Source organism: Salminus brasiliensis, chromosome 3 (genome assembly GCF_030463535.1).
Source record: "Salminus brasiliensis chromosome 3, fSalBra1.hap2, whole genome shotgun sequence".
Taxonomy (NCBI): Eukaryota; Metazoa; Chordata; class Actinopteri; order Characiformes; family Bryconidae; genus Salminus; species Salminus brasiliensis.
In genome coordinates, this window is record NC_132880.1 from 52,472,197 (window position 1) to 52,484,572 (window position 12,376).

A 12,376-nucleotide genomic window follows, 5' to 3' on the forward strand; every position below is an offset into this window, starting at 1 on the left:
AGTTAGACAGTCGCTCCACTCTAGAGCTGTTAAGCCGTGTACATTTCTGAGTCTGAGAAAGAAGGGAAGGTAAAAAGAACTGGGTTTTTATGGAGGGGAAGGTCACAGCTCTAGACCGGCCCTACAGTCTAACTGCTGCTCATCAAGTGTGAGGAGGTCATCAGTTCAAATCCCAGCAAGGGCTCAGAGCTCCTCTGTCAAAACTCTTCCTCCCAGTCTGGGGATGTTATGTGATAGAGGGCGCTCTAACCTGCAGATGAATAATTATTGAGGGGGCGGAGCCACAGACTGAACATCTTACACAGTACTGAATCAGTTTTAGCTGCAGATCATTTATTGGATCATTTTTGAGGATCAGCTCAGTCTGGATTGTTGATCAGATGCACACACACACAGAGGAAGTGAGTTGACTGCAGTGTATTAAAGGAGCTGGGAGCTGATTGGTCAGGGAGGAGAGTCAGACTGGATTATAAAGATATTAAACAGTCATTTTTAATTAAAAAAACTAAACTAAATCAGTGAGTCCTGAATGTCTGATAATAGAAACTGATAATAAAACTAAAGAAATTTTACTGAACCAATTAATCAGCAGCTCATCTGATCTAAACTGTGTGACTTATTTATATAAACACAAAGATGGGATTGGAATCGGCTGATACTCAGCATTAAAGAACTCGATTAAGATTCTATGATGAATGGACCAATAGAAATGCTTTAAATAAAATCTTTTTGACTTCCTTTGAAAGTTTAATGTTGTTTGTGTAATGTTGCTGTTTTGGAGATACGAGTTGTTTTTGTAATAACGATGATGCGTGAGACTATTTAATGCTTTAAAAGCAAAAAAGGCCACCAGTTATTAATTAACAGCAGATTCAGTAAAATTTTTTTTTACATAAAATCCAGTCCAAAATAAAATAAGTACTACTACTACTACTACTACTACTAATAATAATAATAATAATAATAATAATAATAATAAAGCATTCTATATTACACAGAGCGTCACAGACAAGCAAGAAACACAATAATACAAACATGGGACAGACCCACTGAAGGAGCAGTTTGGGATGATTATACTCGAGAGAGAAGAGATATGTTTTATGGTTAGGTTTGAATATGGAGAGAGCTGGAGCTTTGGACAGAACTACTTCTACACTGTGCTGTACAGACCTTGAATCATCCCATCTTTGGCTTCAGTTGTAAGATAGGCTGTTCTTCTGGAGTTTCTTGTTTCTGCTCTGTGTGAAGCTTTAGCCGTGAAAATGTCAGTCAGTAAGTTTCCATTAAGAACACTCTGAGGAACACCTGTCTTCAGTGCTGTGAGATAGGAGGAGGAAACACATGAGCCGTTGACACACACACAATAGAGAGTTAACTAGCCCCCCCCCCCCCCGAGGCTTTTTAAATAGATGCTGCCGAGGCTTTGCTCTGTGGTTATGCTACATGCTACTGTGCTTCTGTTTCACCTGCTCCAGCTGCTCCGCTATTATTATTATTATTATTATTATTATAATCATTGTTGCAGATGTACAGTCACGCATGACTAAAATTCATTCAGCAGCTTATTTCATTTGTTTGTGGCCTGCCGGGCCACTGGTGTGTTATCCCAGACTTGTGCTATAAATGCCCTTTGAAACGAATAGACACCACACCTGCAGCCTGACTGTCTGAATTAAAGCCGAGTTAAGATCATTAGTCCCCTGAAAACTCCAGTTAATGGGACCTGGATCTGCCTTTGAATGTTGCAAGCACTCCAGCTGTGGATAACGCTCCCCTGTAATCATTTCCCTCCAGGTCTGCTTAGCAGAAGATGCACTGATCTCAGTGAGACTTCCTGATAAATTAAAGGTTAAGCAAATAACAATTACAAATACTCTTTGTGTTTTCTTCTGTGTTTTGAAAAAGGACTTCAGATCTCAGAGCAGAAGGATTATCAAGCTGAAGCTAATCACCACGTCTCCGAGTTGGAAACTGTAGGAGTTCTTCAGATCTTTGCCTGAGAGTCAAAACAAATGTCTCCAAGGCTGCAGATTCAAGCAGCCTTTAAACATGAAAAGCTCTGTGGATTGTGATATGAGTCATGACAGACCTCCTATCATAAACTGAAATGCGACAATAAGTGATCTTTGACTGCTCGACATTCTTCTTGAGTTTCCTTGCTAATGCAGCTTAAGAATGCTTTCTTATCTGTTACATTCTGTACATGGCTCATAGCGTGTGGTACAAGTGACCTTTCTCAGGCTATTATATGTCTGGATCCGGTCCTTGAATAGGGCAATTTCCCATTTCTCTGGGTATGAGCATAAATCTGGCATCAAAATCTTCAAAGAAGGCACAAACCAGATCCCCTGGATAGGGGCCAATTGTACAACTCGATCCAGTCTTCCTATCTGCAAGGCTGTCTCTACTGTTTGAGCAAAGTCTTCCTATGTCCTTGGGTGTGGTGCTTCAGAAGAACCTAAAATTCAGGTGTAAAGAAGAGTGACTCATTATTTTAACTGGTGGATATCTGCATCTAGTCAGAGGAAGAGAAGAAAAACAGGGAGCTGGCTTTTCAAGGTTCAGCCTTGGTCTCCCAGGTTGTATAAGTTCTAGGTGGGCAAGCCGTGAGATTGAGCTAGGAAGAAGATACAATGACAGACAGATGATAAGGGGTTAAGATGAAGGTAATTAAAGGAAGGTTTCAGAAACTTCAGGTTCAGGTGAACGTTCCAAGCACGGCAATAAATTCAGTCCTGAAGAGGACGCAAGTGAAGCGAAGGAAAAATGTCAGAGAGAAAGAAGTTCCTGCTGCAGGGGCTGGAATCAAATAACACAGCTGGACAGAGCAATTAGGCCTCAATTCCACAATGTAGTCTGCACATCTGAGGCTGACGTCTCATTTCAGCACTCAAGCGCAATTTAGTAGCATGGAAGTAATTCGACGAGTGGCAGAGATGACGTGGACGTTGATGGTGGTCTGTTTCTGCTCTGGTGCTGATCTCTAGGCTTTTTCATTGGTCTACCATAAGGTGTGACCAAGTCTCCTGACTTGGTCCACGTCAAACAAGATCACCACTTCTCGTTCAGGCCCAGGCCACATGATCACAGCTGAGCTCCTGAGCTGACATAAAGGATTCTCTGGAAGAGGCTTGCAGTCCCTGGGTTGAGGGAATAGTGGCTGACAGATACTAGAGGAAGGGGGTTACTGTAAGTGCTCCTGGTTGAGTCCTGGAGAGCAGCAACCTTAGCTAAGAGGAGTATTCTCCAGCCCTGCTTCTGAGCTGGCAGAGAACATCATAAGCGCATTCTGCAATGTCTTTACAGGAAGGTTAGTTTGTTACATCACAGAAATAAGGTCCAGGAACGTTCTGAAAACATGTGACATAATATAGAATATTAAAATAAGCTACTGGCATCACTGCTTTGGTGCTATATTGGCAAACATTACAAGCAGGACAAAATACTGGTGATGTAAACATGTCTGTGACTAATAATGAGGACTCAAATAGATCTGGGCAATATGACAATATTTTATTGTATCGTGATCAATTTTCTTATTGTGATACACAGTATGTTTTTTAAGTATATCGAGGTGCTTAAATAACACTGATCATGCATGTTTCATTACTAACAGTGCAATCAGTCTGGTTTAACTGGATAAAGTGCAGCACATTTCAATAACAATCACTGTACTAAATATGGATACTAAGTGTTCGGATGGTAGTTTTAAAAAATCACTACCGATGCATTTTGAAAATCAGTAGATGTGGTGTTGTATGAGTAAGAAGCTGTGTCTTAAATTCCTGAAATACCTCAAATTCAGCTAAAACTATATTTAATAAATTAAACAGTGGATGCTAAAGTGGACAAAATGGATTTTACTTCATTTTAAATGCGACAGACAAAATTGGCTTGTGTGCCAATAACACCCCCAGTCCTGCAGTGGTTGCATTATAATACAATATAAAATATACACTTACACTGATTAACCATAGTAATTAAAACCATCTGCTTAATATAGTGTCGGCCCCCCTCATGCTGTCAAAACAGCTCTGACCCTTTAATGCATCGAATCCATTGGACCTCTGGGGCTGTCCCAGTCATTATCTAGAACATCATAGTCTGGTTCTTACGCTTGTCCATTTTCCTGCTTCATCACCTTCATCATCTTTAAGAACTGACTGTTCCCTCACTGCCTAATATGTAGATCCACCCCTCGACAGACAGGAAACACTGGACCCAGATCAGCTGTGTTTTGGTGGCTGATCGGTGTAAATTGGTTGATATAATTTTTTTGTTTTCTGAATGGCTTCTTTGCTCCAAATGGTTCTGAACCCTGCTCACTTACACATCTTAAGTGGATATGTTTCTCAGCAGATTTTCCTCAGGGGTTTAGACTGAAGTTGTGTGTTTGTGAATGATCTCCTCACGGATTTGTGGGATTTGAGTTTCAGTGATTCCCACCGGTAGTGACCACTTTCACTGCCTGCTGTGCTAAAATTAGCACTGCTTTGTACGTAATAAAATTTAAACCCGATGCTGAGCACAGATGAGTCTGTATGGGTGATGAGTGCTGTCTTCCAGATCTGACTAAGCGCAGACCTGTCGAAATTGTGAAAACAGGATAAAAACTTTTCCAAAGCTGTCAGTTCCTTTAAGCAGCGACTTCTGACTGTTCTGCCACTGTTCTTGTGGTCTGTTCTTCTAGTCTTCCTCAAGTAGCTTGTCAGCATTTCCTTGCAGCCAAAATGTCACCCGGTTCTCTCTTTCCTGCCACAAAGGTAGATTTTGGCATTTATGTAGGAGGCAGCTCCTTCAAGAACATAGGCTCACATCATGTCGTCACCAGCTCGACTAGAAACGGTGCAAAGAGGCGAGAAAAAGGAAAGGAAACAGAAAGTGATGAAGCAGAGGCAGCAGCGGCTTCCTGTTGGTGAGGTTTCTATGACTTTGCTTATTGTCTCTCATGGGAGGTCAGTAAGAAGAGTTTTACTAATGGTGGTCTCCCACAACGCCCACCGCACATTCAGTGGGAGGAAAAAATGCAGCCATTTTAACAGTGCGGTGTGGTTAAGTGCAGCTAAGCCACTGCCATTTCAGCTTCATCTGCTGACAGTAAACTTTCCCCCTCCCACAGAGCCAGCGTTTATTGGTCATTTGAATGGATCCGGTGCTTAAATGAAGGCATCTGTCGTCTGTTTAGCTCTGTCTAATTATGCTTGGTTGTGAGTGCCATCTAGTGGCGACTTTGCATTACTGGCAAACAAAGTGGGGCTAGGTGATATGTGCAAAAAATGGAAGGTGTGTTAAAGTTGTTCGTTATTTTTGGTAATGTGCAATAAAAGTACCTGCATTTGGAAAGTGAGTAGTTGGCCAAGCACATTTAGGCTCAAAAGGGAAGCTCATCCTACTCTGGTCGACACCGGATAGCAGAATCAATAAAAGAACAAGAATAAAAATAGACAAGAACCCAAGAAACCCGGTTAGAATTCTACATTTTTCAGCCCTGCAGGAGCATTCATGAGTATATGCAGCAGCTGAGTTTAGCAATGCATTCACTGTCTGTCTCCCTCACTCTCTAGCTGGCCGGCATACGGCGAGGCAGGCAGCATGGCTGAACCCAGGCGTGACAGCACCAGCAGCTTGCAGAGGAAGAAACCCCCGTGGCTCAAACTGACCATTCCTGCAGCTCAGGCGTCATTAGACGAACCCCCCACCTTTGTTCAAGTAAGAGACCCTTTCTCACTCTCACCCTCCACTCTCAAATCATTCACATTTCAAAGGAACAACTGTGACAGTTTGCAACATACTGGTTGAGGCAGGCATGGTCAGGACAGGCAGAGGTCAAAAAACAGGTAGGCAGGTTTAACACGGGCAAGTCCATAACCCAACACAGAGGGTCAAAACCAGAATACACACCACAAAAACACAAGCACGTTAAGGAGAGTTAGTGAAACAGTGACTTCACAAACAGAGGAGCTTAGGAGGAGTCTTAATCACTCCTGTCATGAACAGCACCTGTGTGCTGGAGATGAGCCTCAGGTAAGTTTATTCTTTATTAGAGCACATTGTGCATGAGCTCCTCACTGAGGCCAGCAGAGGGAGACATTACAAAGTCTGCAAGAATGCACAGACGAGTAAAGCCTTTGTCTTTTTGATCATTTTTAAACATCTGGAGGTTTGTCAACACTAAGAGATGGAGGTAATTTAACTAAACTCATACACTTCAGGAAATGTCTTTAATCATCAGTTCTCTCTAGAGCCTCCCATCTGACCTGTGTGTCTCTCTGCTGGTAGAAGCTGTACTTTAACATCAGCTGAGCTGAGATCTACCTGTAGATCCTGTGAGGAGATTTTAGAACTGTTGGACTCTTCTTTATTCATCCTGAGCTTCTGCTGCTGGGCTAAACTTGCTGGGATGGTCTGATCTGGTCATGTTGGTCAGCTGTTCCTCTTGTAGATGATTTAGTGGACGGTGGAACAGCAGCTGATCTCTAACTGTTCTGAGATCAGTTTAAAGCCCTTCCCAGACTCCTCTGCATCTCCATCCTTCTTTCTGAAGGCCTCAGAGAGCTCTCTGGATCTGAGCATGGTGATCTTCTTCACCCCTCACTTCAACCATCAAGATCAGACCAGACTAAACGTCTGAGGTTTAGATCAGACAGACTCCTCCAGAATAATCCTCTCCAACCATGTTCTGATCATCTGCAGCTGATCTTCTGCTCCTGGTTCTGATTCTACACATTAGAAGGAGTGATGAATGTGGGGGTGAACTTTCTCCTCACGGGAAAATGATATTTCTATTAATTCTGTTTAATAAATGATGATTAAAGACGGTTCTTCAGGTGTGAGTTTAGTTAGATCACCTCCATCTCTCAGTGCTGATCAGTGCTGATCACATGAAGATCAAACATCCAGATATTTAAAAAGACAAAAGCTTTCATGGGGTGTCACTTTTTACATGACTGTATTATTGCCTTAAAAAGCAAAACAGTCATCCAGTATGCCATTTACTATCTTACTATCTCTCTCTGTCTCTCTCTCTTTTCTTCCCTATAACAGCCCATGAAGAGGCAGGGGTTTCTCCGCAGCATCAGCATGCCTGTCGAAACCTCCCATCTCGCCTCCCCGCCACGTGACCTTTTTGACCCCCGGCGAGCCCCGCTGCAGCGCCAGGCATCCATCACACAGACCATCAAGAGGTAGGAAGGGGCCTTCAGCTGAGTCTCTGGGCTGTGAAGAAGCTGCTCATGGCTCATTTCCTTTGTGACATGCTGTCATAAGACATCTTTGAGCTTGAGAGATCATTGCCCGTGTAAAACACTTACAGTCGTGGTGTAGTGCAGTGGTATCTAAGCCTGTGCAGCCCTGGTCCTGAAGTATCTCCATGCTTTACATGATAGTGTTTTCTTTCTGTAACATACTCACCTCCAAGCAGGAAGAGCATGTTAACCATTTAGTCTCTTAGGGACCACAGTTTAATTCCTCACAGTATTTAAATCACAGTATTTAAATATAACAAAGTAACTCAATAAAACAATAAAAATGTAACATTTAATTTGAGACTATAATATAAAAAAAAAAGATACATGAATAACAAAAACAGGGTTGGAAAGTGAACAGGATGAGGTTTTAAACAATAAAAAATCTAATATATAATATGGGAGTTTGAGAGGTTAATTAGCACATTCATTTTGGTCAGGTTGGATCAAAATATACATTATATTGCCAAAAGTATTCGCTCGCCTGCTTTCACGCGCACATGAACTTGAGTGACGTACCATTCTTAATCCATAGGGTCTGATATGATGGCAGGCCACCCTTTACAGCTTCAGCTCTTCTTGGATAGCTTTCCACAAAGGGTTAGTTTAGTGTTTATGGAAATTTCTGACCATTCGTCCAGACGCGCAGTCGTGGGGGCAGACACTGATGTTGGATGAGAAGAGCTGGCTTGCAGTCTCCGCTTTAATTCCGGAACTAAGGGGCCGAACCCAACTCCCGAAAAACAACCCCACACCATGATCCTCCCTTTACCAAACTTTACACTTGGCACAAGGACAGACTCGTCCATCGGATTGCCAGACGGAGGAGAACCAGAGAACCCATTTCCACTGCTCTAGAGTCCAGTGAAGGCGTGCTTTTCACCCCTGCGTCCCACGCTTTGCATTGCGCTCAGTGATGTAAGGCTTAGATGCAGCTGCTCTGCCATATAAACCCATTCCAGGAAGCTCCCTACGCTAATCTGAAGACCACATGAAGTTTGGAGGGCTGAAGCGATTGACCTCTGTGCCTCTACAGTCATTTTACATGGCCTAACACTTTGTGGCTGAGTTGCTGTCGTTTCCAATCGCTTCCACGTTGTTATAATAGCACTGACAGCTGGCTGTGGAATATTTAGTTGGGAGGAAATTTCACGACATGGCTTGTTGCATAGGTGGCGTCCTATCAAGGTACCATGCTGGAATCTCACTGAGCTCCTGAGAGTGACCCATTTTTTCACAAATGTTTGTAGAAGCAGTCTGTATGCCTAGGTGCTTGGTTTTATACACCTTACCCTAACACCTGAATTCAATGATTTGGATGGGTGAGTGAATACTTTTGACAATATAGTATACATACTTCAGGACCAGGGTAAGCTTGGATGCCCTGCTGTACTCTAGCAGTTATGCGAAAAATTATTTATTTAGGCATCTGGACGTTTGATCTTCATGTGATCAATACTAAGAGATGAAGGTAATTGGTGTCCCAATACTTTTGCCCATATAGTGTATTAAATGAGGTGTCCAGGTTTTTTCATGTGACTGTATATACTATATACAACAAAAAAACAAACCTAGTGATGAACCCTGGGTAATAAGCTGGCAGTGTTGCAGTGCTGACTGTGTGTCACAGTGTGTAAACAGAGGCAGGCATGACACTCTGCCAGGTTCTGCCTGCTGTGGTTCTCAGTTTCCTCTCTCTTCTGTCCTCGTTGCTGGGTGTTGTAGCTTGGGTGTTTGAGGGACAGATCTCTGCTTCTAGGCTCTGTTACACATTTTTGTTTTCAAGGATAGTTGTTTTGTAATGGGCATGTGCATGTGATCACCCATCCTCATGTTTTGGCTCAGCGCTTGAAGAATGTGTTTATTTTTTGCAGTGAATTATGTATGATGTTTTGTTGTACATACACTACAGGTCAAAAGTTTTAGCACAGATGTCATTCCTGACACTCCACCTGTCTTTGTCTTTTTGTCCATTTGTCTTTTTTTCAGTTTTTAGTTCAGTTCCTCTAAAGCTCTTCACTGCTTACCCCTGTTCATTTGAGGTCACTGGGCTTTGTAGCATTTTTAAGTTATTCTCTGGATTTAAGCTTAAATAAACATAGAAAAGTTGTGGATATTCTAAAGCATATGACCGATAGTGTACACATGAGTGTGTGCATTCGAATTGTCTTTAGTCTGGCGTACATCTTTTTTTGTCAGTGTGTGAACGTGTAAGCGAGTCGTATGGTCTTCAATAAGCCTGCAGTGTGTGATCATGTGTGTTCATAATCACAACATCCTCATTAACTCTCTCAGGCTAATTGCTCTGGCTGTGCTAATCTCACTGCCTGGCTCTCTTACTCTTTCTCTTCCAGCTGTTTTCTCACACTTCTCTCCTTCTCCTCTCTGTTTTGTCTCTTCCTCTCCTTGTCCTTGCCTCCTTTTCCTCCTCCTTAAATCCTATCTGCACCCCGTCTGCAGCAGCAGGAGGGTCCACTTTGAGCGGATTAACACAGTTCCCATTAAGGGTCACCGTGCCGGGCGCCGTAGTTTCAGGAGACACCACCAGTCCTTCTCCAGAACCCTGATCAGGTACACTCAACCACCAGTTTTACTGGTTATTAAAATAGGAGACGGTGAAGAAAGCTGTGATAAATGTATAAATTGTGCAGGGTATTGTTTGCAGCAATGGATCAGGTATGGACTCACTATTATATTGGCAGCACGGAATTCATTTACATGGAAAAGTACTCCACAGCTGGAAAGGTTTTCTTTTCAAGAAATTCAGTTCCTTTTTTTCTCACCACCTTCTTGATGCAACTTTCATGCAGGTTCTGGTTTTGGAGGGTATGATTTGCCAGTCTGAGCAGCGTACAGGTAGTTATCTCTGAGAGTTGGTCTTGGTCTTTCACATCTCATCTTGTCCTCCACAGTTCTTAATTGCACTGCACTGTAAAATCTACTTATAGCCATCCCCTGACTTGTGGGCATCATTTGCAGATCTTTAGGCAGTTACATAGAGGAGCCCAAGTTTAACGAGTGTTAGTACAAGGTTTAAAGAGTCAGGGAATTTATACTGCTGACAGTAGGTGACCTGTCTCAGGCCTGATTTGCTAACCAAGGTCTGAGGCTTTGTCAAGAAACAAGCCTTTGCATTGCTTAGAGTCCAAACCTTTTAATAGGCTCTATTGATTGATTTTGATTTTTTATTTTAAAAGGCTGGATTTACTACTTAACTATTAGAGTTTATGGAATGTGTCATTAGGTCAAAGGGTGGACCAGTTTAAACACCATACTGGTTGTTCCAGTTCTGTATGGCATGCACCAGTGAACCCTGTAACACACACTTCCCCACAGCCCATCCGACAAGCTCACACTGTAGTAATGTGGGGTTGGCCTCAGAGCGTAAAACACTTCTCTGAACAGCACTCAGCATGTCTGACTAAATTCCCATCCCCGGGCTTTTGTTAGTAACTTATTATGGGCTGCTGTTGTAATTGCTGTAGGAGGGCTCATTCCCCTGCCTCGGCTGGATGGGAGAGATTGGCATAGCTTACATTTGACGTCGCTCAGTGCTTCCATTCTTTCAGACTGAATGAGTCACATTCTAGCGGGCTTGTGCCTCAGCTCCAGATTGGAATCTGCATTCTCCTAAAAGCTTTTTTTTTAATCCGGAGTTTCCTCCTTCCTTCTTGCGCTGCTTCACCAGCTGCCGATCTTTGTTTTTCCAGTGATAAAACAGAGCAGGCTGTTCTGATGAAGCCTTGGTTGCAGTATTTCACAGCCTTCATCAGACAAGGAGACTGAGTTCTTCCATACAGAGCAGCTCAGACTGACTTCATCATCACAGCTAACAGAGTGTATCACACTGATACACACTCACTGATACACACACTCTCACTGATACACACTCACTGATACACACACTCTCACTGATACACACTCTCACTGATACACACTCTCACTGATACACACTCACTGATACACACACTCTCACTGATACACACTCACACTGATACACACTGATACACGCTCACACTGATACACACACTCTCACTGATACACACACTCTCACTGATACACACTCACACTGATACACACTGATACACACTCTCACTGATACACACTCACTGATACACACTCACTGATACACACACTCTCACTGATACACACTCACACTGATACACACTGATACACGCTCACACTGATACACACACTCTCACTGATACACACACTCTCACTGATACACACTCACACTGATACACACTGATGCACGCTCACACTGATACACACTCACTGATACACTCTGATACACGCTCACACTGATACACACTGATGCACGCTCACACTGATACACACTGATGCACGCTCACACTGATACACACTCACTGATACACTCTCACTGATACACACACTCTTACTGATACACACTGATGCACGCTCACACTGATACACTCACTGATACACTCTGATACACGCTCACACTGATACACACTGATACACACTCACACTGATACACACTGATGCACGCTCACACTGATACACACTCACTGATACACTCTGATACACGCTCACACTGATACACACTGATGCACGCTCACACTGATACACACTGATGCACGCTCACACTGATACACACTGATGCACGCTCACACTGATACACACTCACTGATACACTCTGATACACGCTCACACTGATACACACTGATGCACGCTCACACTGATACACACTGATGCACGCTCACACTGATACACACTCACTGATACACTCTCACTGATACACACACTCTTACTGATACACACTGATGCACGCTCACACTGATACACACTCACTGATACACTCTGATACACGCTCACACTGATACACACTGATACACACTCACTGATACACTCTGATGCACGCTCACACTGATACACACTGATGCACGCTCACACTGATACACACTGATGCACGCTCACACTGATACACACTCACTGATACACTCTCACTGATACACACACTCTTACTGATACACACTGATGCACGCTCACACTGATACACACTCACTGATACACTCTCACTGATACACACACTCTCACTGATACACACTCACACTGATACACACTGATACACGCTCACACTGATACACACACTCTCACTGATACACACTCAC

The 12,376-nt window shown here is 43.1% G+C and overlaps 1 protein-coding gene across 5 annotated transcripts in view; it reads left to right on the forward strand.

Annotated features, from left to right (window-relative positions):
• Nucleotides 1–12,376, forward strand: part of rhbdf1a (rhomboid 5 homolog 1a (Drosophila)) — a 59,037-nt gene that overhangs the window by 29,040 nt on the left and 17,621 nt on the right. For 4 of the 5 annotated variants that reach the window (XM_072676588.1, XM_072676589.1, XM_072676587.1 and 1 more), the window contains 3 exons: nt 5,565–5,709; nt 7,045–7,184; nt 9,705–9,815. In XM_072676588.1, coding sequence (XP_072532689.1) covers nt 5,593–5,709; nt 7,045–7,184; nt 9,705–9,815 — 368 coding nt within the window. In that variant the 5' untranslated portion in view covers nt 5,565–5,592. The remainder of the gene's footprint in view (nt 1–5,564; nt 5,710–7,044; nt 7,185–9,704; nt 9,816–12,376) is intronic. The other variant, XM_072676590.1, reaches the window with a different exon arrangement.